General features: G+C 39.5%; 1 protein-coding gene across 1 annotated transcript in view; it reads left to right on the top strand.

Moving 5' to 3' along the window:
• Nucleotides 1-26507, top strand: part of Pla2g4a (phospholipase A2 group IVA) — a 139304-nt gene that overhangs the window by 57474 nt on the left and 55323 nt on the right. Inside the window, exons 4-7 of the mRNA XM_041662737.1 lie at nt 10366-10514; nt 11542-11655; nt 24320-24357; nt 25974-26115. Coding sequence (XP_041518671.1) covers nt 10366-10514; nt 11542-11655; nt 24320-24357; nt 25974-26115 — 443 coding nt within the window. The remainder of the gene's footprint in view (nt 1-10365; nt 10515-11541; nt 11656-24319; nt 24358-25973; nt 26116-26507) is intronic.

Below are 26507 nucleotides of genomic sequence, written 5' to 3' on the forward strand. Positions count from 1 at the left end.
CCAAGTCTGGCCCACAAGTAAGGTATTAAGGACTACTGGGAAAATAAATCAGATTGAAGAGCTGTTCTTCCTGAATAATGCTCCCTTTACTGCCTCGGTGAGGAGGGACTTGGGAAAATGTTCCTTCCCTCCACCCCCGCAGATTATAATGTCTCCGTTATTTCTGTCCACAACTTATTAGAATTTTTCTGAGACACATCATACAGAAGTATTTATTCACAATTTTGTACATTAATTATGGAGTTTCAGATCTTATTCTTTGTAACTGGCATTGATGTTTCTCATTTGTGAGTCTAAAGTGTGTATTTGGTAATGTGTTTCTCTAGGGTCAGCCTTTAGGTTACGGCTAAATATGAGTTTTAATAGAGTTTACTAATGTCTTTGGAATGTTTCTGAGTCCACCCAGAAGTTAAAGGGCTCTAAATCTAATGAAATTCTTTCCCAGTGGTCATTTCATAGAAGACAATTTCAAGATGAGTCAAATGGCTCGTTACATGTTTATCTCACATGTCCACTCTATGTGACCATGAAGGGAATGTGGAGAAGTACCAAGTGCAAAAGTGGAATGTTTGCCTCACCCGTTTAGAGGGCCACATCCTATGCAAGCTGTCCGATGCCTCATGAGTGCCTTTGGATGCTTTCCTCTATGCTTAAAGTTTAAGAGTTTTTTTGTTTGTGTGAATTTAGGTTTTATGAACGCAGTTAATAATGCCATTGTGCGTTTCAACCACATTGTCTGAGTGGAATTTCACCGAGTGTATGGAATTTCACCCTATTTATTCAATAGGGGTATATTTGCAATAGTATAAGTGTATAGGGTTGGAGTTTATTACCAGTTCCAGCAGGATACACTGCACGTGGCTGCTTTGCAAGTTCAGCCGCCACCTAATTATTCACTTGCTAATCATCCTTGTAACATATAGGAGCATCTTCCTCTTTATGTCCCTGCTTTTGTTTTTAATCTATACTTTGAAATGTTAATGATCTATCAAGTGGGAACAGAACATTTTGTTTTCCAGATGGTTCTTAGTTGAGTTGTACTCAGTCTTCTTTGTGTGTGCTAATGCATTCTTTTTGCTGGAAAAGCTTACTCTGTCTCTCTACCTAAAAGTTTGTGATTAAAATATAATGGGATTAAATTACAACGAATTTAAATGTTTCTTAAATTTCCCAAGAAACCTCCTCTCTCCCTCCCTCTCTCTCTCTCTCTCTCTGTCTCCTAGGCCTCCTTAGCCTTATTCCCCAGGAAAAGGTGAGCACCCTCTGCCCTTTCCACAGCCCCATAACAGAGGACAATCAATGTGATAGGGAGTCAAGTCAAAGCAAGAACTCAGTTTATTACTGTGAGCGTCAGCTTATATAAGTTACATCCTGTGATGTAAGGGTACCTCCAGCTGATGAGTGTTGTTCTGTATATGTGTGTATGTGGGCATGTCTCAGGTGTTCTTCGTTGGGAGCTGTCCTCCTAATTTTTGATATGGAACCTGAGTGAGAACTTGGGACTTCCTGAGTAGACTAGGTTGGATGGCCAGTGAGCTTCAGGGATCCACCCATCTCGATCTCCCCAGTGCTCGCATTACAAGCTTGTGCTATCACACTCAGTTTTTTGCTGGGCGGTGGTGGCGCACGCCTTTAATCCCAGCACTCTGGAGGCAGAGGCAGGTGGGTCTCTGTGAGTTCGAGGCCAGCCTGGTCTACAAGAGCTAGTTCCAGGACAGGAACCAAAAGCTACGGAGAAACCCTGTCTCAAAAATAAAAAAAAAAAAAAAAAAAAAAAAAGAAAAGGAAAAGAAAAAAAATACTCAGTTTTTTTGCGTGGGTGCTAGGTCCTCAAGTTTGAGCAGCAAGCAGTTAGCCAACTGAGCTGTCTCTGCAGACCCAAGAGTTAATGCAAAGATACTTTTGTTTCCTTACAAAACGCTGTCACAGAGACCTCAGTAAAATGACCATATTGAAACACCAGAAATTTAGTTCTGCTTGAAAGCTACAGTTGACTTTTTCCCAGGTTTTGTACATCCCCCACTTCTTTGGTGTTGCCTTTCAGTATTTCAAGACATAAGAATTCCAGTTCTGAACCTTTCCTGGGGTGGGGGGGGGGTAGCGTAGTCTGTGACCTAGAAACACATTCCCTGATGGTTTCCTGTTCTGGTAAGAGATTCTAAAGGACAACTGATTTTGGAAATACAGATTGGATACAAATATGCTTGAAAGAAGTGCTGGCACTAATTCATTTTGAAATAAAAAGAAAAACATTGGGTGGGGGGGATACATTAGGAGAGTTGAGGCATATTACTGAGGAGTTAAAAGAGAAGGGAGAATAGTAAGCCTGTATGCCCCTCCCTTCCACAGTGTCTCTTATTCTTAGACAGCCCTTTATTATATTCTTCTAATGTTTTGGATTTCATATTTTACTGTTGTTGGGTTCACCATCCCATCATTCAGTGGAGGATAAGAAGGAAATGATCCCTGTCATGATGAAGTTTACAGTGGATAACAAGATTGGTTTATTTGCTCTGGAGAGAGACTGAGTTAAAGTCTATTGTTTTCTGTGCATGTGTCTGGCATGCATGCATATACGTGTTATTAAGTGTGTATGGTATAATGCATGCTTGTGCACATACACTTGTAAAGAACAGAGGAAGATGCAGAAATTGTTCTCTACTAGTGTTTCTTGTTTCTTTGAGGCAATGTCTTTCTCTAAACTTGCAACTTGTGATTTTAGGCCAGGCTGGCAGCCTGTAAGCTCTAGATACCCTCCTTCCTTAGTCTCTGCTCTACCAAGTACTGGGATGCAGAAGTACAAGACCAGGCTTTGAGGTCTGTCCTGGGATTCAGAGTCCATCCTCATGCTTGTGAAATGAGTATTGGTAACCACTGAGCTATCTCTCCAGCTGAATTAAAGCCTGTTTCTGAATGATTTTGTTTGACTCAGTAAGTGTCTGTGAGTCTGTCTATCTGTAATGGGAGTAGTTATGCCTAATCAGCAACTTGATATGTTACTGTCTTTTTTGTATGCAGATTCTCTTAGTTAGGGTTTCTGTTGCTGTGAAGAGACATCATGACCCCAACAACTCTTATAAAGAAAAGCATTTAGTTGGGGCTGGCTTAAAGTTCAGAGCTTCAGTCCATTATCATCATGGCAGGAAGCATAACAGCATGCAGGCATATATGGTGCTGGAGAAGGAACTGAGAGTTCTTTATCTTGATCTGCAGGCAGCAAAGGAGACTATGTGCCATACTGGGGTACAGCTTGAGCATAGGCCCTCAAAGCCCAAATCCACAGTGACCAAATTACTCTAGCAAGGCCACACATACTCCAATAAGGCTACATCTACTCCAGCAAGGCTATGCCTCCTAATAAGGACACTTTCTATGGGCCAAGTATTCAAACACATATAGGGTCCCTTACTATTCAAATCATCACACGGATATATGTAAGCCTTTGGGAACATGGATTTTATTTAGTTGTCTGTTTCATTGAAAAGGAAAGCAGAGCAGGTAATTCCTTGTCTAGGAAAGAACCAATTAAATAAGGTGTGAAGAGAACATTCCATTTCCAATATTCCCACCTGTACAGTCTTTGAACTCTTATCTTGAACATTAGAACAATAGCAGTGGCTTTGATAACTTGTAACTTCCAACATGGAGAGAAACAGTGATGTTCACAGATTGAGATGCCATCCTGCTGTGTTAGAACAAAGATTGCTGCCCTCTATACACATGGATAGATTGTTTGAAATGTAGGGGTTCTCACAGTTGACTTTACTGTTAAAGTATAAAAGTAGTATTGTAGTATGTGGTACAAGAGGAGTCATTGACCCTGGAAGGACCTGGGGTTGACGAGGGACCTTTCTGTTTTGTTCTTTTTTTCCACCAATGTTAGGCCACTGTGAAGGAAGTGAAGTTTAAAAACTGTTTCAGAAATACAAGTCTGCTGGTGTTATAGAGAGTGCCTTCTACATTAGCCGCTGCAGGATTTTATTATGTCCGAGGCAAAGTGGTGCTTGGTTAACTGAGGTAGTGGTGTGAGGGGAATTATTACTAAAAAGCTAGATGGAAGGTTCATTTCTAAAGTGTGAAAACTGAAACTAAGATTGAATGTAAAAAACTCCGAGCAAAAGAAAGGAGTCTCCTGTCTAACTCCAGTAGCTATAAATGATAGTGCCACAAAGTCAAAGAAGAAGCTCAGGGACAATGACAAGTTTTACAGCCAGTTTCTGTGTTGTGTTGTGTTTAGAAAAAGAAGGATAGAAAGGATGTGGGTTTGTTTTGTGCATTTGCGGAGGATTTCCAAGGCTGTAAGAAGATAGTTAAGGCCTCATAATGGAGACAGACGGAAGATGTGACTGAGGGACATACTGAGGATTTGTATAAGCCAGAGTCCTTAATGGACAGCTTTTAAAGAAAACCAAGAGCTGGCTCAGCATGATGGGAAGGGAAAGAATCTTTTAAAAATGTCTTACCTCGCAGGAAGGTATAGGGTAACGTGTAATCAAAAACCTCACCCCTCTCCTGTCTTTGCAGTTTTGGGGCAAAGAAATGCATTTTGGCTGCTACTGAAACTCTAGTCATTATGTGTAAGATCTGAGATGAATTCTATAGAGAATGAGGAGGTCACATGATATGTTCAAAAATAATTTTAATGATTTATTTTGTTTTTAACTGTGTGTGTGAGCGTGTGAGTACAGATGTGTTGTGGAATATACACTGTGAAGATTTGACACAAGGTTTGACTTAATAAAAAGCTACACAGCCCATAGCTAGGCAGGATTTGGGGGGCAGAAAGGACGCTGGGAAGAAGGGTGGAGATGCAGGAGTTGCCAGCCAGGGATGGAGGAAACAGGAAAGCACCATGGGCTGTACAAAGTAAAGATAATAAAGGCTTGAAGCAAAAAGTAAATTAATAGAAATGAGTTAATTTAAGTATAAGAGCTAGTTAGAAACAAGCCTAAGCTATTGGCCAAGCTTTCATAATTAATGAGTCTCTGTTTCGTGATTTGGGAGTTGGTAGGAGAGAAAGAAAATTCCACTTCCACAGGTGCCTGTGGAGCTGGAAGAATGCTTCAGAGCCCTTTGAGCTGGAGTTGCAAGCTGTTCTCTGTACTGCCCAATGTGGGTGCTTGGAACTGAGAACTGATCTGTTTAAATGAAGATGAAATTAGGCAAAAATACTCTGTGGCGCTAGAAGGTACTGTAGAAGTGAATGCTGAGGAGGGAGAGGGGAGATTCTTAAAGAGGTAGGGTGGCGGGCTATATTTTAATTTCAGTGGTGGTGTCATGAGTGGAAGTCCAGATTATAAAAATAAGCAATCTTGCCAGTTAAAATCTGCTATCATTTTGTTTTTCAGATAAAAATTTGAGATTAAGAAATGAACTAAACTGCTTATTTTTTTTTTTTTAATTTTTCAAAGTCATGGCTAAGTGGTGTTGCTGACCCTACTGTCCTAGAGGCTATGGCAGCCCACACAAGGACCCAACAGTCCCCAAAGCTGCCAGGGATTTCCATGTCTGATTGTCATTGTTACTAATCATAAAACTTTCAAAGAAATGGCTACATGTGGGAGCATTCGTAGGCATGTCTTTAAATGAATTTTTACCAAATATTTGATCTTTCTCGTTTAGTGACAGTTGAAAAATATTTAATATCAGTTCATGACCTGATATTAATATATTATTTTTATTATAATTAATATAAAATATAATTAAAAATATAATTACTGTAACTTGATATAATATTAAAAAATATCAGGTCATGACCTCAAACAAATTGCCAACCAGCATATCTACTTTACTTTATTCCTGGAGATCCTTTTCATGTGGCCGCTTGCAAATTTCTTTAATGGTTGGAAAGAAGCAGTGATGGCTTAACTGGACTGCGCTTAATGCAGTGTAGGACAGAGTAACTCATGTATGGAAGGCCAAGGTGTTTGTTGCCTTCCTTATGGCAGATGTTTATGAGTGTTATTATACTTCTATTGTTTAGTTTATTCTAGTCTTATATCTTAAATCCATGGCTGTGAAATGTGTGGTATGTATAAGAATCTGATTATGTTATCAAAAATGAAGATTGATCAGCCAATCTGAAAATTCTGATAGGAGATGAAGGGACCTACATTTTCCTTTTCTTTTTTATTCCTCTTTTCCCCCTCCTTTCTTCCCCCCTCCCTTCCTTCCTTTTTCCATTTCTTCCTTTGTTCCTGTGTGGTTCTGCGGCAAATCCAAGGCTTTACACATTTAGAGAAGGCCTCAAACATTCCACGTTCCAGTTTACAATTTTACCAGCCATTGCAGATGATTCTGGGAAGGTAATTCAATGTTCTGAAACATGAGAAACACAGTTTTAACCCCACTACCACTTATGGTAAAATTGACTTTGCATTTTCAGGGATGCTTCTTTTTTGAGATCTTTGTTTTTTTTTTAATCCCTCATTCCCCAAATCAGCAAATTACTCAACAACTTTTTGTCAATCAAGGGGATTAAATTGTTCTGGGGTAAAGTAGAAGTGGAAAAAGCAGTAGATGCTTGTAAAACAGAAGTAGGAGTTCAGGAGCTCCCGTCGTGAATCGCCTTGTCTATGACCTGGATAAACTGAGTGACAGATGGAGCTGCATGACTTCAGGCAGGCGCTCCTTAAACCACGAGAGTTTATGAGTAAGTTTCAGAGCCATGGAATTCTGAAACTATTTCCAGTTGCATGTAGCTTCATGCCATTTTTATAATAATAGAAATGGTCTTTATCCTACACCCCCATCAGTTTTGTTTGTCAAGATGTAGATAAAAGGAGGAGATGCAGGAGAGCTTCGGCCCACACATTTCTTTGCTTCATTGCTTGTTTCCCTGGAAACAATTTAGGTAAGCACTGGTTACTGATTAGTGGTTCAACATCAATGAATGGCCCTGCTGGTATTAATTTGCAAAGTCATGAAATAGATGTGTGGCACCAGGGGTTCTCTTTTGGCCTTTTAATTAAAAAAAAATGCATTTCTAGGAAATTCTCTAAAGCATTGAGCTAGGTTTTTGCTGTTAACGTGGACTGACTTTCCTCTTCTCAGATTTTAAGTGTACCACTATCCCAGTCATTACTGTGGGTAAGATGACTTGGACTTGAACGTTAAAACTCATCCCTTAAAAGTTTCTTTGATCCTGGATGCAGTGTCTATTGGTTTACACTGTTAGCAGAGAAGCAGACTGCAAAACCAGAGTGTGGAGCTGCTAGTAGTTTTCCATCTCCTCTGTCCGTCAGCCTTTGACATTTCAACTTTGAAGCCATTTGCTGTAGAAGCAAAGGAGAAACTAGAGAGCATGCCACTCTCAATAAACATTCTTAGCTATTCACTCTGACTTGATTTAAAAATAAAATAAATACTGGCAAGATAGAGTCCCATTATTGAACTGGATTCTAAGTTTCCAAAATGTCTTTTGATATTTTGACCTATCAAGGTGGTGCTAGTATCTTCTAACATCATTTTCCATTTTGTTTTGTCTGGGTTAAAGTGATTTAAGCCAAGGCAAGCACTGAGAGTTTAAACTCACAGAAAATGGTCATGTGGTTAATTAACACTTTCCACTTCCATTTGCCACTTCTGTTTCTTAATCCGGTTTCTTCCAAGTAACTTTACCTTCTGCTTCCTGTTACCTCTGTGTCTGTTTTGTGACCTTTACTTCTTCCTCCAAGACTCAGATGAAGGGCTAGGGAGATGACCCAATGGTTAAGGGCACTTGTTGCTCTTGTAGAGAACCTGGATTCAGTTGCTAACACCTACATGGTAACTTATAACTGTCCTTCACTCTAGTTCTCAGGGATCTGATGCCCTCTTCTGACCTTCATGGACACCAGGACATATGCCGTGGACATACATACGTGCAGGCAAAATGTTCATGAACATAAAACAAAATAAAAACGTCTTTGAGAAAAGATTCAAATATTAAGCTTTATAGCAATTTCCCCACCTACGGTTTGACCTGGTTTTTGCATAACCACCTGGGTGAGTGAGTTGGGAGTCACCAGTGTGGTGTATCTGCTTGTCTCCCATTTACTTTGGTGTTAAAATTAGGCTATTCCTTTTTGACTCACTTTCATATTTCAAATCTACAGTTTAGGGCTTGGCTCTTTGTCAAAGAGAACATGCCTTTTGACAGGCAATTCTTGGCATACAGTGGGAGCTTCAAAGTGTATTGAATGAATGAATAAAGGAATGAATGAATGTTTACCATTCATAAGCCTCCCCTTCTCAAATAGCTTTTATATTCTAGGGTGAGAATTTACTTTATCTCCTTAATAGTCTTCTGGAAAATATATTTGAAAACATCCCTCACCCCACCAAATAGCCCTGTGAAAAAGGATTGACCCAGTGGGGCAATAAATAGCTTTGTTCCTTTTTACATATTTTCTGTGTCATATGACTATTCTCTTTGAAGTCCTGTATCTACTGATTCCACAGAGGAAAGCCTGTTTATCTCTATGATCTTTGGCTGCTGTGGCTCCTCTAAATACATTGATTTGCTCCTGGCTTGGCATACTAATCTCTGGAGAACTGTGTGGAGGAAAAGGAGCAAGTTGTGGGGGCGGAGCCACCCCTGTGCATTTCTCTCATTAGACTTTGTGGCTGTGTTACTGTTTCTTAGCTTCTCTTCCTTGGTCTAGGAAATGTAACAGCTTCCTTAGAAAAGATGAGAAATGCCTCTTCTCCAAAGTGGAATTTAGTCAGAAGCTCTCCTGTATCCATGTCAGCTACACTGCATTAAAGATGACGAACCCTAGAATACACTTCACCTGCCCATTACCATTCTTGCATGAGGGTCTTGGTGCAGACCAACGCATTATTAGATGCGTGGTAGACAATGTCGATGATCCTTAGTTTGTGAGTACAACTCAGGGTCATAGTGAAATTTGTGAAATATTGCTGCAGGGCATGGTCCTTATTCCTTCCTCATACTTGCCTGTTGTGTGTAGTAGGGATCAGTCAGCATTGGTAGCAGGATAGCTCAGCTTGTATTTCCTTTTTCTCTGATAGGGTCTCTCTTGATCCCAGTCTTTTGAATACTTGTGCCAGTTGCCCCGAGTGATGCCCATTGCTTGGTATTAGCTGGAAAGATATTTGTATATCCTTATTTTCTTGTCTCTCTTTGTCCAGCTCTTCTTTCTGTGGAAATCCGTGTTTTACGATCTCTCCCTTATTTCCTAAGGACAAGATGTCATTAAGACCATGGCTGATGTAATTTGTGACCCAAGTTCAAGATCTTCCTCTGACGCTTAGCTGTAGGACAGAGGATAGATTGCATGACACTTCTCAGTTCCTGTTTATTTCATAAGATGCACTAAAATATAGTAGTCACTGTATTGTAATGTGTGGTTTAAATGAAATAAATATGTACTGAAAACAACTACCATGAACTATCATGTAGTTATTGGTATTTGTGGTTACCAATTACAGTGACCATGTAGGAAAGGATATATTAAAGAAAAGCGACAGGGCTTATATTTTACTATGGCAGTTGTTTTTATTGCCAGATTCTGAAAGCAAAAAGGAAGGATATGATCCTTGCCCTCAAGGTATTTATGGTCTCATAGGATAAGACAGATGTATCATTTCATACATACAATAAAAGTATCAACAGTGTTGTCTGATTATCAAAGGAGTCAGTGGACTCACAGAAGAGAAAGCCATCTTTATTTAAACTGTTTGGGTCACTTAGCTAAAGTATAAATGTGGTGGGAATAACATAGAATAACCCCTTTGCACGCAGCTGTTTCTGTAGCTAAAGGAACACATATAAGCTCGACTCAAGTGGATTTTTATGTGACATAGAAAAGGCTTTCATTTTTGAAGACGTCTCACTGCAATTTGAGCAAACACCATCATAATAAATACAGACGGACTGCAAATAGAATTGCTGCCTCTCAGAGCAGCCCCAGGCAGGCAGCCTGTCAGCGGCCCATCTCCTCTGCACTGGCTCTTGTTACTTTTGTAAGCAAAACAAGATGATTCCTATAATGGAGACAAATATCAGGTTCTTGAGTCTGTGATCTTGTCCTCATCATGGTCCCATGTTGAGGGTCATGCTATATAGTTAGGTAAGTGAGGTTCCTGTCATTGTGGGGTAACAGGCAGGATCCATCCCTCGAGATGAATTAGTTTCCAAGTAGATAGCTTTATAAATGATTCCTTCTCACTGGTCTGTAATGGAAAAAAGGGACAGACTATGTAAAAGTTTCTAACCCGTGATGTTCTGTTGTGTCTGGTCACAGTTTGGTTTCTAATAATGCAGACATACTGGGAGTAAACTAGCAACTTATATTAAAAAAAGTGTGACCATGAATTAATTACACGTTTCTCCCCTTCTCTTCCTTTTACTGCCCGTAGTTGACACTCCAGATCCTTACGTGGAACTCTTCATCTCTACAACCCCCGACAGCCGGAAGAGAACAAGACACTTCAATAATGACATAAACCCTGTGTGGAATGAGAGCTTTGAGTTCATTTTGGATCCTAATCAGGAAAATGTTTTGGAGGTAAGTGAATCATCTGGGGGCTGTGCACAGTGCTCATTCCTATGGAGAGAGACGCCTTGCCTCTTCCCCGCTGCCTTCTTTCCCCTTGTGGTTGTCTGTGAGCTGGGTGCCATGCTTACTGGGCCGCATGGTATGTGTGAAGCTATGTGAGTGTCCACGTGGATTTCCCAGATGCTTGTGCACTTCGGAGAGGGTGTTTCTTCTGTTCTAAAGATGAAATTTTAAAAAGCAGGATATAAATACTATCCATTGCTTTTAAGATACATGGCTTTAAAAAAAAACAGTTGCATTGCTTTTCTGTATTAATTTCTTTTTCATATTTCAAATCCTAGAGAGAATAAACTTCTATTGTTGTAAATAGTGGTCCATTAGAAATATGTGAAATTTATTGCTTCAAATAGAAATCCCATATTGAGAAGGAAAAAAAAGAAAGTATTGTGTGTTAAATATTGAGAGCTCTAGGGATGTGTGTAGAGAATGGACTGATGTATGTAGCCTTAAGGGAGTGTGATTACAAACAACAATAGAAACAAAACATGAGGACCTTAAGGGACTGTTAAATATTAAATACTTTAGATTTTTTAAATTAAATGTTTTGAGACAGCTCTTGCTTCCATCTTTGAGTGACATAGAACCTACTGTGTAGACCAGGTTGGCCTCAAAATCCAGTTATCGACCTGCCCTGCTCTTTGAATGCTGGTGTTAAAAATTTTATGTAACCTCACCTAGCCAGGAACATTATTTTTAAGCCTGAATAACAGTTTTATAGTACTTTGTTTGTAAATTTTATTTGGAGAATGTATTTTCTGCATAAAATGCCCTGTGGAAGTGAGACAAGGGCATTAAATTTCCTAGAACTGAAGTTACAGATCATTGTGAGCCACCGTGTGGGTACTGGGAATTGAACTTAGACCCTTCGGGAAGAACATCTTGGGCTCTTAACTGTCGCGCCATCATGCTAGTCCGCCATGATAGAGATTTTAGAGAAGATTTCTAGAAAGTGCTTACACTCTCTTTTGCTTTGTAGATCACATTGATGGATGCCAATTACATCATGGATGAAACCCTGGGCACAGCTACATTTCCTGTATCGTCTATGAAGGTGGGAGAGAAGAAAGAAGTCCCTTTTGTTTTCAACCAAGTGAGTAGCAGCAGAGCCACCCCCACTCCATGTTCTGTACTCATTGACTTATTTTAGAAAGCTGTGCTTAATCTTGGAAACATGTTTCCTTGGAGAATGCTTTACCTTTTATTTTGTTTGCTCGTTTCATTCCTGCCCTAACCTTTTGCTCTCTTGTCACTCTTTGTGGTGCTGGAGCATGGATCCAGGGCTTTTCACAGGCTAAGCAAACACCCTACCAGTGAGCTATATCCAGAGACCCCTATGCTAGTCTCTCATCATTCAATAAGTAAACCTTGATTGAGGTGATAAATACTATGAGGCATTAATTTTTTTGTTGTTCCAAGTAATAAGAGTGAAGTTAAGCCACAGCTTTGCTCTCCACCAGAGGATCCACCAATACAAAGCATTTGGGATCATAAGATGTTGCCAAACGCAGACTATTCCAACATAGTGTGCTATTTTGTTGGAATATGTATTTACTATTACTATAATAAACACACAAGTTAATATTGAATATATTGCTATAAATTAAATATGTCTAAGAAAAGAATTCTGACTCAGATAATTAGGGTCACATCAGAGAAAGGTCAGAAGGAGTGGTGTTGGGTTATTCTTATTATCTTTATACTTTTAGGGTTGTCACAATTTGGTACTCATTTATGAATAATAAAAGCATTGAGGAAATGATTTGTGCAGAACAAACTCAGTGTATCTTAATGTATGATAAATGCATAAGAAATGAATTAGGGAATTTTTGGTGAGCCATGTAACTGACTGGTGAGGCAGTAAAAACATTTTATCATGTCCAAGGATGTCCATTTTCACTCATCCTTAGAATGACTTCAGGTTCCTCTACTTACACAAACCTTTCTCCCTTAACTCTCAGCTCCTCCATGTTGTCTGTCTTATTGCAACCTCAGGCAACCTCTTCCTATTTGATCCCTGAGGGTAACCTGTGGTGTTTTGGGGACTGAGTTATTTATACTGCCCAATTTCTCAAATTCCAGTGGTAATAAAATTTATATAGGCCAAGAGAAGTGAATTACTAATTATATGTGCCTGCAGAGTCTGTGAATGACTTATGTGCACACCATGTGCGTACACTTACTTAGAAGTGAACTTAGATCACAGGTTTCTTGTGTTGTCCACATGATTTGGTCACCCTGAGAATCTGAGAAACTCCATCTGTGCATTTCTCACGGTTCCTTTCCCTGCTCTGGAGGGCATGTCTTCTACCAAGAGATGGATGCCTTACTTCTCTGTGGACACCTTTTAACTTCATTTCAGTTGCTCATTCATTTCATGAACATTTATCAAAAATCTACAGGGTACCAGCCATTGTGTTTGTACAAGACATATCAGGAACAATATACAGGAAGTTATTCTCTCCGTTATCTTCCTCTGAGCCGGAGGTGAGAATGGAGTTGTAATGGGAAGTGGAAGGAGGTGTGTGTGTGTGTGTGTGTGTGTGTGTGTGTGTGTGTGTGCGTGTCACCATGCACTGAGATAAATATCGGTGAGTTATACAGAGAGTTTAATGAGAGTCTGTGCATAAAGGAAGTTTGTTGTGTGATACGAGGCCCCAGGTGGTTTGAACAGTTTGAGTAGTGAACATGGTGGTTAACACCTTGACATCTGAAGGTAGTCCATTTGGCCTTTGAATATCTTATTATCTTTCTCATCGTGGAAATTTAGTAGTTCCTTTGTGACTCATCCATCTGTAAAAATAGAGATAATATCTTATATGGGATTTATTATGATAACTATATACATTAAAACAAAGACTATCATATAAATTTAATGATAACTTGTTGTAATTTATTGCATAAAATATAAACTATGCATCATTTAATTAGTTTATAAGTAATTATATTGTGTATTCTACATTAAGTATGCAGTGATATTTAAAACATATAAATAGTAAACATGCTATATGCATGCATACACCATACATCAGTGTCTAGTACATATTATACACTATGTATAACTGTGTTTTGTTTTTGTTGCTGATATGACTTGAGAAGAGAGTAGTTTTTCAGGAGGCAAAGAAAGAGTTTCGAGCATTCTAGACAGAAGCAATTGCAAAAGCGTAGTCTTGAAGGAAGGAAGCAAGATGGGGCAAGTTAAAGGCTTGCCAGGTACGCAGTGTTAGTAGTAGGCCAAAGGGCACAGAGGTGGTCAGAACATCGTGGCCCTGCCTGGGCTTTCAAAACAGGTCTATAGAGAGCATTGTAAGCATGGGAAAAACAGCTCTTTTATTTGCAATACCTGATCGAAAACCTGATTATGAAAGAAGACATTATAGAGAAAAAGAATATGGTTCATCCCCTTCCGTCATGTCCTAAGGCTAAGTTGTATAACCCCCAAGCTCTGAAGAGGCTTCCTACATTCCTGAATTCAAAGTAGGTTATGTAATTGCTTTGCGTAGTGTGTCTGGGACATAGTTAGCCAAAGAGCTTTTTTTTTTTTTTTTTTTTTTTTTTTTTTTTTTTTTATGACTTCTCTCTCTAGAATCCCTTGTGGTTTGTATTTGAAGTCAATCCTTTGAGTTGATGAGCTGGGGTGGTCCTTAGGAGAAGGGGAATTGCTGGTTGAAGGAAGAGTCTGGGGCTCTTCCTTGAATTATGTGGGAGTACCCTATGGGAGCCTCGCGTCCTCTTCATTTCCTGAGATAGGATCTGCCCTAGGTGGGTGGTTTTCTGTCTGTTCTGCTCACACAGATGTGGAAGACAGAACGAGCCACCAGGGAATGCTCCGAGAGTGCAGGTTTCAATAAACTCTGAAGATGAGTGTGACAGTATGGTATAAGAAGAGCACTTAGCCTTGGTGAAAAAGTACAAAAATTACAAGCCAAGACATTACTAGTCCAAGTTCCCTCAAACTTCTGGCATCTGAAAGTTAATCTGACTCACCACAGAGTGGTGTCTATGGCCAGGAGACAGCTGGAGACTCAACAAGGACCTCCAAATAGACATGGACTGACTCCCAGGGACAGTTCTGGCCATTTGGGGACTTGGAGCCTGGAATCTTGTTTGTCTGGTCACTGTTTTCCTTCTACATGTTTGAATTATCATTTGCTTTCTCTGAACCTCACTTCCACCCTTAAAATGAGGGCTTAGAATGCGTTCTTTCCATGCTGCTCTCTGGCTTACTTTATTTTGATTGCGTTCCCAAAGAAACTTGCACGTTCTCTTGTTTCTCAGATATTAAAAATAAAAAGAGCAAGAGAAAAGCTTTTTCGTTTGCATGTTATGTAATTTCAAAATTTGGACTTTGTCAGTGCAATGACAAGCTTTACTATGAGGAGAATGTGAGTTCTTACGTATGCCCCAAACTTGGTAAGTGTCAGAGAGGCACAGAGGTCCTTTTCAGAAATGCAAGAATCTGTTAGAAAAGTAGATAGCCATGTGTACAGTGATGAGTAGCAGGTGATGTGCTTGCGTGTTCCATGTGACTTGCTTCATGATGAGCACACAGCAAATGACATGGCCGCTGTGTCCTCATATTCTCGTAAGGTTGGTAAAGAGGCAACAATGAGGAAATGAATAATCACTCAGCACTAGCTAGTGATACATATCAGGAAGAAAATTCCACAAAGCAACGTAATAGAACTGGGTGTGGTGGCACATGTCGGAATTGTGAGCGTTAGGGAGGCTGAGGCAGGAAGATAATGATTCTCAGGCCAGTGTGGCCTCCATAGATCCTATCTTAAATAAAGTAAAAGGGCTGGAGAGCTTTCTCACTGGGTAAAGGCACCTGCTGTCATGCCTAACAACCTGGGTTTGACCCAAGAACCACATGATGGAGGGAGATAAGAAACTTCCCCAAGTTGTCCTTTCACCTTCACATGAAAGTGCTTGTGTCATGTATAGGAGACCACATGTATACACACACACACACACACACACACACACACACACTAGATGAACTATAAAACAACAACAATATAGCAACCACACCCCCAACCATCCTGACAACTGTGCAGCTGAAGTTTCTGGTACATACAGCCAGGAAAGAAGGCCTCTCTAAAGCATTCTAATTCCTCCCCCTCTCCAGATTTTATTCTAAAGGTTTTCAAATGTAAATCCCTCAAACATTTCTACAGTGAGCAGACACACAACTGCCATTGTGTCCTGTGGTTTACATTCCTCTGCTGCATATGTTTGCCACACACTTCATCTCTTCACTCATCCATCAGCTGGTCCCTTTGGTACTTTTATAAGCAGATGGCAGACAGCACCATGCTTGACCGCTAAACACTTCAGTATATCACCGAGTACCATTCAGGATCTATATATTACCATTTTGAGTACCATGTGCCTAGTAAAGAAAATATGTCCCTAGGGTTAAAGAAATAAACCACTCGTTTATTAGTTTGCTCATTCTTTGCAAATGCTGCCACGTTCTGTAATGAACATTCTACTGCTGTGTTTGTTTGTCATCTGTTTTCCATCTATTCACAAATAACCACGGAACACCCAGCAATGCGAAGCCACTCTTTGGCTACTGATTTCAAACATGAGCAAACAGGCAAGCATCTTTGTCCTTACAGAGCTCATATTCTGTGTAGTAAACCAGATGAAATGCAAGTTAAAACAGGGAGAGACGCTTCTGTTGGTGAGAACAGCAAATGCTGCATAAGCCAGGGAAGAAGAATGAAGGGGTTGCGTATGTGCAAGGTAAAGAGGGTAGCAAATGACACTCTAGAAAATGTGGCTGGGAAAGGGATTTCAGAGGCTGGGGCAGAAGAGATCTGAGGTAGGAAGACCCTTCCTATGGTTTCAGTGTATCCTCTTAGGAGTCCAGAACTAAGAGTGTATTGCACTGTTGATAGGTGGGAGATAGGAGCTCTTAACATATGGAGGGAGGTATGTCATTGATGCTGGCCATCCTTGGGAGTTGAGGAAATGTTAAATAAACACAACTGGTGCCTCAGCACTTTCTGATTCCTTGTTCCTGACATAATCTCTGGGTGTTTCAATTGTTTCCATACCATCTATCATGGCCTTAATTGGAGCATCCTCACTTGGACTTTCAGCCTCTGAAACTAGCTAATCTGTGCAAACCTATGTTCTTTGTAACATACCTATCTGCCATGGTTATAATAAAAGTAAACGGACTAATGTAGTCTAGAGGCCCAGGCTGTCTGGCAGGCTAAGTAACTGCAAGGAGGAGGATGGCTCTGGTGCTGAGAAATAAAGAAGGGCAAGAGACTAGGTCTCAAAAGGACAGACGGCAATACGTTACAGCCATTGTGGGTAGCCCGGACATCAAAGGCTCAGCTTTTCATTGAAGAAAAATGTGACCAGTGTGACTCACTCTCAGGGTAGAGGACAGTCCTCATCAGAATGACCTCAGGAACTGCCTCAGGGAAGCCATCATCTTGGATGGGCACAACATGTTCAGGAATGCCATTTCTAGCTAAGGATAATGAGGAGAGACTTGATGCATGGAGGAAGAACAGTTTCGGTGGGTCAGAACCCAGCAGCACGTACATGCGAGATGGAAGAACTGACACAGCATCTCCCAGTTTGGGTAGTGAGTCATTACAGGTTTGTACCCAGGTAAGAGGAAACTGAGAGCCAGCAAGGTTAGGCTTTTTCCCAAGAAAGGGTTATCAAGGAAAAAGTTATGGTGTAAAGATATCAAGGGTTGAAACTGTGTCAAAAAAAAGGTGGAGGCCCTAAGAGCAGAGTGCTTTCCTGGAAAGTGATGAGAATAGCAATGCAGGGTGGCAGACACAAGAAAGCCTCTCTGTTATCAGCTCTAATGTGTAAGAGTTGAGTCAAGCAGTTTCTTGGTAGGGGTGAGGGCTGCTGAGCTGGAAAACTGGAATTGCTGTTGAACGTTCTTACCTAGACTATGACTTACGGCTCAACTTCCTCCAGAACACTGGGCTTTGAGGGTAGAGTCAGTTTTAGAGCTGGGTCAACAGTTTTGAGTGATGCTATATACTCCTCACATCCTTATCTGTGAAGCAGGGTTGCATCTAGTACCCACCTCTTATGACTGTGGTCATGGTTAAGCGGGTTAGTACTGAGAAACAGTACATGGTCCAGAAACCACTGGGTACATATTAGATATTTTCATTATAGTTGTGACTGATCTAATTTAACTAAAGGTGAACCACGTGCTTCATGGAACTCATTTAACTGGATATCATACTTATTTGTTTGTCATTATCCAACTAAAGAGCTTATTATTGACACACAGATAAAGTCAAATTTAGCAGATACTTGTTTGAAAATGATTTAGGCTGCTCTAGTCACTCATTCCTGAATTTATCAAATACAGTGTTTAGGTTCGAATAGCTAATTTTGATCTAAAAAAGATCTAAGTCAGTGGTTCTCAACCTTCCTAATGCCGTGACCCTTTAATAAAGTTCCTTACGCTTTGGTGACCACCAACCACAAAATTGTTTTTGTTTCTACTTCATAACTGTAATTTTGCTAATGTTATGAATAATAATGTAAATTATCCTTGTTTTCTGGTGGTCTTAGGTGACCGCTGTAAAAGGGTCATTTGACCCCCAAGAGGTCAGGATCCACAGACAGAACCACTGCTCTAGATCCTTCAGAAGTTAGTTGGATGTATATAGATAGACAAAGTAGCCCACTTCAAACAAACCATGAAAACGCTGCAGTTTTTAAGTCAGTCAGAGAAATCATATTCTCTAGATAAAGCATGTTTGTTTTGGCCAATACTAGAGCCTCAGGTTTGCACTATGCTTTAATTTTCTGTCTTTATTTGGAAGTTAGTATTATTGCTTAGAAATAGCCATGTTTCATGTGGCGTTTGTCTACTTTTGGCCGATTGCTTTCGTTGTTGCTTAGTCATGATTATGACGTGAAAATGAGCTCCTTGGAAGAGATAGCAGGAGAAGCTTTAAAGCAATATAAGAATTTTGAGCTTGAGTTCAGAATGTTGTTAGTGTCAGGGTAATTTTATTGAGGAACTGCCTTGGGTGAAGTCTGAGACTCTGAGACTCTAAGTTAGGTAAGTTCAGGAGACAAAGTAGAGTTTGGAGAAAAATCAAGATACTGCAGAGGACCAGGTTATGATGTTCAGCAGGGATTTCTGGCTTTGCAGTGTGTGCAGAAATGATACATTTAGTGGAAGTCATACTTTTAAAATTGCGAATTCTTCTCTTTTTGAAAAAATAAACACTGGGGATGGAAACCAGGGCTTAGACATGTTAGGCAAGGATTTACCACTGAGTTGTAGCCACAAATTTTTTAGAATTTGCTGTTTTCTTTGACTAACAGTAGGAAAACGCCACCACCATTTCCACCCAACTGTATCATCAGTAGCAAGACAACCACTGCTTTATAAGGGCACTGTTTAAGTAATCTAAAGTGAGCTGGGGGAGGTACATTCAATGTGTTTGGTTTATGGTCCCTTTGTCTTAATAGGTTTAGCAACACACTATCCTACATCAATGACAGGATTTCATGAAAAGTCTGAGAATCACTGGCTGAGATGTACTGGTTAGTTTTATGTCAACTTGACATAAGTGAAAGTCATCTGAGAAAAGGGAACCTCAATTAAGAAAACACCTCCTTAAGATAAGGCTGCAGGCAAGACTGTAGGGCATTTTCTTAATTGGTGATTGATGAGAAAGGGCCCAGCCCATTGTGAGTGATGCAATCCCTGGGATGGTGGTCCTGGATTCTGTAAAAAAGTGGGCTTAGCGAGGTAGGAGGAGTAAGCTAGTAAGCAGCACTCTTCCATTGCCTCTGCATCAGCTCCTGCCTCAAGGATCCTGCTTGGTTTGATTTTCTGCTGATTTTCCCCAGTGATGGACTGTTACCTGGAAGTCCAAGCTGAAATTAACCTTTTTCTTCTCAAATTGCTTTTGGTCATGGTGTTTCATTACAGCAATAGCAGCCCCACCTAAGACAGATGTCAAGAGTATCACGAAGCCTCTATGCTGGATATAGTACAAATGTAGGCTAAACAATTTCTGGCTTTAAGAAGATCCATTTTTATTTTCGGGTACTAGCAATAGACCCGGGCACAATTCCTCTGATTTCTCCATAACAGATAACTTTTGAATTACAGGGTATTTTAGAATATTTCTTTATTTGTGGGGCCCCTGTCTTGGGCAGTAAGTTCTATCAAAAGAGTAAAAGATAGTCAGCTACACACCGTAGTATACTACCTAGCCACAAATATTTGAATACTTTTATTCATGTTAAAAGGCTGAAAACCTGCTTAGACAATAATAGTGAAAATCTTAAAGTTTAATTGACAAAAGCTAGAGAGACCAAGGATCAAAACAGAGAAAAGTGCTTGCTGGCAGTGTTCTAAGAAACCTGGGTTATTATATGAAAGCCACTTATTAACTGACTCTTTATAATTCCACTGATGTCCACATTTGGTAAAAGGATAAATTGAGGAATTATGAGGTCAGAGGGAATAAAGAGGAACAAGCCACAGGAAAAAGTAGTGTAGTTTCTTCATCTTTAAAGATTGCTTAGGGTGTATTCTGGGCAACCGTTGTCCCGAATTCTTGAGTCATAGACGATTCCTGGTAGGAAGTTTTATGTTAGTCAAGTTTTATGTATTAGAAATGGTATTTATGAGTATCCCCTTGCTATGGCTGTAGCCTGCTCTACATTGACAGAGCTATAGTCCCCAGTCTTCGCTCAGAATGTTCTTGCTTGACAGATTTGTATTTGATTCTCCACAGGATGGAATTACAAGCAGGGTATGGCAGCATGATTCTTGGTAAAAGTGACTCTAAACTTTCAAAATTTTCATTTTGTTATCTTGCACAGGTCATGTAAATGGAAACGCACTTAAAATCTCATTGTCATTTCTTTGACATAGGAAACCAGTTGCCGATTCAATGTGCCAGTCTTTTGCCTTTGTTTCTACATAGAAGAGATAAAGGAGAATGAACAGGCCAGAGATCAGATTTTGAAATTAATAATTTATTGAAATGAAACAATACAAATATTAAAATATGGAAGTAGTGTGTTATAAAATACTTGAAAAACTCGTTATTGCAAGGATAGATGTCAACTTAAAATATTTGACTGTATGAATCTTTTCAGTGTAACCCCTTAAAAGTGCCTCTTTGTTACCAGATGCTACATTTGCTGTTGTGGTTTCATTCTTTCAACATGTTCAAGAGAACCAATGTCTTAGATACCTTTAAAATTATGTTAGAGTCTGAAATGGTTTTAACACTAGTTTCTCTACTCCAGTTCCCTTTGCTTTCTCCGACTGAACATGTTGCATGGTAGATGTCAAAATTTTTCTGCACAGTGGAATACAGAGAAGAGGTTTTTAGTTTCCACAAGAATGCATAGTTGGTGCAGCCTGGTTTTTACGTCTGTAATTCAGAGGAGTTGGATTTCTAACTTGTTTTGGCTCCTTGTTACTAATCACGGGGTTGGGGGCTACCTGGGAGATTTGCGCCCCCCTCCTCCGCTTTCTAATGCTCTGACCTACAACATAGAAGCCCCCATGAAGAGTCGATTGTAGTGGTTGGCAGAAAACTTTGGTCGTTGTTTTTTGTCTCACAGGAAGTACATATTTTTGTGGCCGTTTTAGCTGAATGACAAGTTCCAGGTAGGAGATGTAGCAATTGTGACTATCAGGTTTCCCAGCAAGTCTGAGCATACTGCATTGTCAGGGGAGGTGGGGCAGGGAAAACTTTCCTTCTGAGCATCTGTGGTCCACTTGGGTAACACCAGGAAGTGAAGGTCTGATCCATGATGACCACCGTAGCAACACATTCTGAGATGTTCAAGATGACAGAAACATCCTGGGCCTGCTCTTATTCTGCCTTTCCCTTAAGAGTTTTGGCCTCTATTTAGGATCATCTATTTAGGAATATCTTAAAAAATATTGATGACCATGAATAGAAAAGGTATTCTCCTGGGAACACAAATAAAATCATAAACATGGCATATCCAATTTCTGTTTTGTATATTAAATCAATGAAGCATTGACGCACTGGATACCTTCAAGAATTGAATATTTTAATATGTAAGTTGGTCCAGTACGTACCATTTGAAAATTCAGCTTTCTATGAAATATTTACTCTCATGAGGTATACTTTGCAATAGAGCGTTATAAGATAGCTCATTTCCTATCCATTTATCCATGGCGATTTGGCCCCCTGGAGAGATATACATTAAGTTTAATCCCATTTTAGTAGCAACTAAATGTTTTCTTTGAGATGGTCGGACATAGCTGTAATTCCAATTCTAGGTCAACCTAGGTTGTATAGTGAGATCTTTTCTCAAAAAGCAAACAAACAAACAACACCCAGCAACAGCAACTCTAAAACAGAATTTGTGTCTCCTGTGCCTGATTGATCGTACTTAATAACCCTGACAACACTATTCAGTATAAAGTCTTTTCCAAGTCCCCTGTGGGAAAGACTCCAGTTGAAATTTCAAAGTCAGAAATGGACAGGGATGTGATCTAGGCACTTGTTACCACTGATAAATAGTAATTATTTTATAATAATTTTAATTTATAATGAAACACAATTCTTCCAGGAATGTGTAATTCCCTTTGTCCTAGAATTTTTAGAGTATTTTTTATCAGCCATAAAAGTAATAGCTACATCTCCTTTCATGAATTATGATTTATAAAGTCAGGCAGAAAACTATTCTTTGGGTCAGACCATCCCATGATTTTATCCCTATTAGTTATTGGATACTTTTTGACAGGACAAGATTGCCTGATGTACTCCACATCACATGAACATTCAGCAGATATTCACTGATTACCCATCAGTCCATCAGTTCCAAATACTCTGCAGTGAACTAGTAGTAGGAACCTATTTAAGTTCAGTTCATTCTGAAACATATGTTTATACAGATTTTACTATCTATTACTTATAAAGCCCATACTGAGAATCATCTGTAAACTTACTTTAAACCTGTCTTCTCCCATACCTTTTACATATTGTAATTTTTCATGGTTCTAAACTTACGGCCTTCGCATTTGAAGAAGCAAATCATAGTTCTATAGTAATGATTGGGTAGTCGCTCCAATCTATGTTCTTAGGGTAACTAGTATAATAAAAGTAATAGCACAATTTTAAAATTACACAACAACTTTCAGGATATTTTCCCATTGGTTCTTCAGGGACATTGTTCAGTACTGATGTCATCAGTACTAACTAATGTCAGAGGTCTTTCAATAGAGCAGAGATGTACTTTCTGGAAAGGCACCTTTTCGTGCATGTTTTCTCTGTGAATATTAAGTACTTCCTTTTAAGTTAAATGAAACTTCTCTGCTTGACCGGATACAGTTTAGTTGGCTCAAAAGTACCCGTGAGAAAGTAAAATCTAGATTCATCTCATTGCACTGGTAGATGATTCTTGGATCCTGAATCTGGGTACCAGCAGGCATGAGTGTACATATTCCAGTCTCACATGTTGCACACATGCACATGTGAGCTTCCACTCAGGATTTCTTTGGTTTCTTGGCCATGGTAGACATTGAATATGCAATCTTAAGCAAATCCCAAACAGTGCTCACTACAGTAGTGTTACCTTATTTTGAATCTGAGCCACTTTTATGTTTTATGAATAATAATTCATTTAGCCAAGTACTTTATTTCAGTGCGGGAAGTAAATAATAAGGCAGAGGCATTACTTACTTTTTTAAAAGAAATTACCATTCTCCAACAATTTCATTTTTGTATATAATAGATTTTGAAAATTTTACCCCCATCCCATTTCTTCTTTCATCTCCCTTCCACTACTTCTGGAACACCTTCTTTTTCTTCCTATTTTTTTTTCGTTTGTTTTTGTAGTTCACTGAATTTAAAGAGGGTTGCTTGCATGAGCATGGCTAAGAATTTATTCACTCAAGTATGGGTAACTTCTCGGAGGCCATTGAGGAAAATGATTTTCCACCCTCCAGCATCCATTAACTGCTAGTAACTCCTCAGGGAGGGGTGGTTCTAATGAGTTCCTCCCTTATCTGTGATGGAATATGGAGGGGTCCTACCTTGTACATGTATTGGACAGGTAACTGTAGCTTCTATGAGTTCGTAAGTGCAGTGGCCATACAATGGACAAAAGATAGTGTTTCACAGAACTCCTTCCTATGCTATAGCTCTTATTTTCTTTCCAACCCTTTTTCTTTGATGTTTTCTGAGACTTGGAGTGGGTAATATGGACGGTCCATCCTAAGCTGAGCATTCAACACAGTCAATTATTCTCAATACTTTGACCAGTTATAGGTCTCTGCATTAACTGTTGCTCACTACAAATAGAAGCTTTCCTAACCAAGGCCATCCAGGAGCACTAATCCATGGGTAGAAACAAATGTTTAAAAAGCAATTTGACACTGTATCCATTTAGTTTTACCCCAGTGGATATGACCTCCCCAGCTTTTGACCAGGTTGACAGTACCTGCCATGACTTCCCTTCTGTGAATTGGGCCTCAAATGCAAATTAAAAGTAGTTGATTTTATCACCATAACTATCACACCACTAATCAGGCAGAGGCAATTCATACTAAAATAATTTATCATGTAGAGTTATATATAACTGACAAAAATTGATGAGCATGTATATAAAGAAAGATCTGTATTTCTTTTATTCCTTTTTATTTGTTTAATCATTCAAATTTCATTTTGCCTGTTTGTATTATATCAAGCACATATGCTTTAAAACCTCATCTAGTTGATATGTTCTTTTTATAGGTCACTGAAATGATCCTGGAAATGTCGCTTGAAGTTTGGTAAGTTCATTTATTTAATCAGATGAAGAATATTTAGAGTGGTATTGTTAAAGAGAATTCTTTATGTGTGAAATAATGCCTAAAGCTTTGAATACATAATAGTATCCTAATAGTCTCCTTCAGCTAGCTACTCAAAATCCAAAAAGCAGAGTTTTAATATTCTTTTCTTTTACAATAGTTTGGAAGCTGGGGAATAGCTGTCAGAGTTAGTGCTTCTTTTCAAGGGCCCTCTTTCTAGTAACACATCTATTCCCATGGAAACAATTGTGGTTTTTAAAGCCCATTTCCCATTGGTGATAGGCCATAAATGATGTTCAATAATTTCTTCTATAGATGTCATAATACATTATGTTCAATGTGGTTTTTAATGGATATAAGTTTCTGAGGAATTGTGGCTGCCACTATTCAAAAAGGAGTATAAATAAAGGATCCAAATGTCTTGTAGATGCTTCTGCACTTGTGGTTACCTGGAGTTGTGTTGTTTGAAGCACTTCCCTTTTCAAGGGAGTCCTCCATTAAACAAGGGAATTTATTAAAACATTATCTCTGCAAGCAAGCTTCCTGGGAGTTAAGAGCTTTGTGATGGTAGTGGGTGTTAGACGCTAAAGTGGTGGGGATGCAGGAACAAGGGAAGTACTCCTGACCATTTAAGCTTTTAAAGTGCTGTACCAAAGCCACAATCTTCTGTATTGAAACACTTCTGAAAGTCTTTATTGTCCTAATATACAGTACTTTTCTTTTGCCATGATAAAGTGCCATGATTAAGGCAACTTACAGCAGAGCGTTTGTTTTGGGTTTAAGGTTCCCAACGGTTAGAGGTTATGCTGGTAGAGCAGAGGTACCAGATGGCAGGAGGCAGAAGCAGCAGCTAAGAGCTCATATCCCCAACCATAAGCAGAAAGTAGAGAACACAGTGGTTGTGACATGAAAACTCAAAACTGCCAAATAACATACTTTTCCCAACACGGCCACACCTCATAATCTTCCAAACAGACACCAAATGAGGATCAAGTATTCATGTCCAAGACTTAGGAGGAACATCTCACACAAACCATTTCACAATGTACTGGGGACTGTTAACTCATTTATTTTTCCTAAATATCACTTTTAAAAATTTTTATATTTATGAATGTTTTGTTTTAAAGATTTATTTATTTATTTTGTGCACAATGTTCTGCCTGCATTGCCTACCTGCCAGAAGAGGTCACCAGATCTCATTGCAGATGGTTGTAAGCCACCATGTGATGGCTGGGAATTGAACTCAAGATCTCTGGAAGAGCACACAGTGTTCTTAACCTCTGAACTCTCTCTCTAGCCCTTAACTATCACTTATTTTATAAGAAAATATTTTTAATTTGTTCGCTTTTGAATACAGGTTGCTAAATTTGCTTTGCTCCCTCTGTTTCGAGTTCAGTCCTAGATCTTTGCTTGCCATAGGGCACAAAAACCAAAACCGTTTTAAGGTAGCTATCATTTTGTTCTACAGTTTTAAGATTGCTTCCTGGAACTCGTTTGAGGGAAGCAGCCGGCAGTTTTGGGGAACCTCAGAGATTGACTATTGGGTAGCAAGGCTCCTGGGAGCTGTGGCTCATTGATCTCTCTGTTTTCTGTCATAGCTCATGCCCAGACCTACGGTTCAGCATGGCGCTGTGTGATGAGGAGAAAGCTTTCAGACAGCAGAGGAAAGAGAACATAAAGGAAAGCATGAAGAAACTCCTGGGTCCAAAGGACAGTGAGGGGCTGTATTCCACACGTGATGTGAGTTGCGAAATTTGAAATGTCATTACAGCCTAATGATAAATTTTAGTGATTTCTTCCGATACATTGCTCAATATGGGCATGATTTCTTCAGCTTGTGAGGCAGGATAGGTGCTTCAAAAATGAAAAGACTTTGAGAATGATCAACCCAATGCTGATTATTTTGGTAATAATCATCAGCTGTAGTAGTTATCTCTAATTTGACTTTTAAAAACAGTGTTAGTGCCACAGAAAAAAAACCGAGCAGAAGACACAGATAATTCCCAAATTCTTCCCACCTATGTATAACCTCTTAGTCTCAGAAACTGAAACAAAGGGATGTCTGTGTGTGTGTAAGACGGGGGTGGGGGAAGGGGGAGAGAGAAGGAAAGGGAAGAGAGAGAGATTTAATA

Source organism: Microtus oregoni, unplaced genomic scaffold (genome assembly GCF_018167655.1).
Source record: "Microtus oregoni isolate MIOR12 unplaced genomic scaffold, Mior012 000013F_ref0000133, whole genome shotgun sequence".
Taxonomy (NCBI): domain Eukaryota; kingdom Metazoa; phylum Chordata; class Mammalia; order Rodentia; family Cricetidae; genus Microtus; species Microtus oregoni.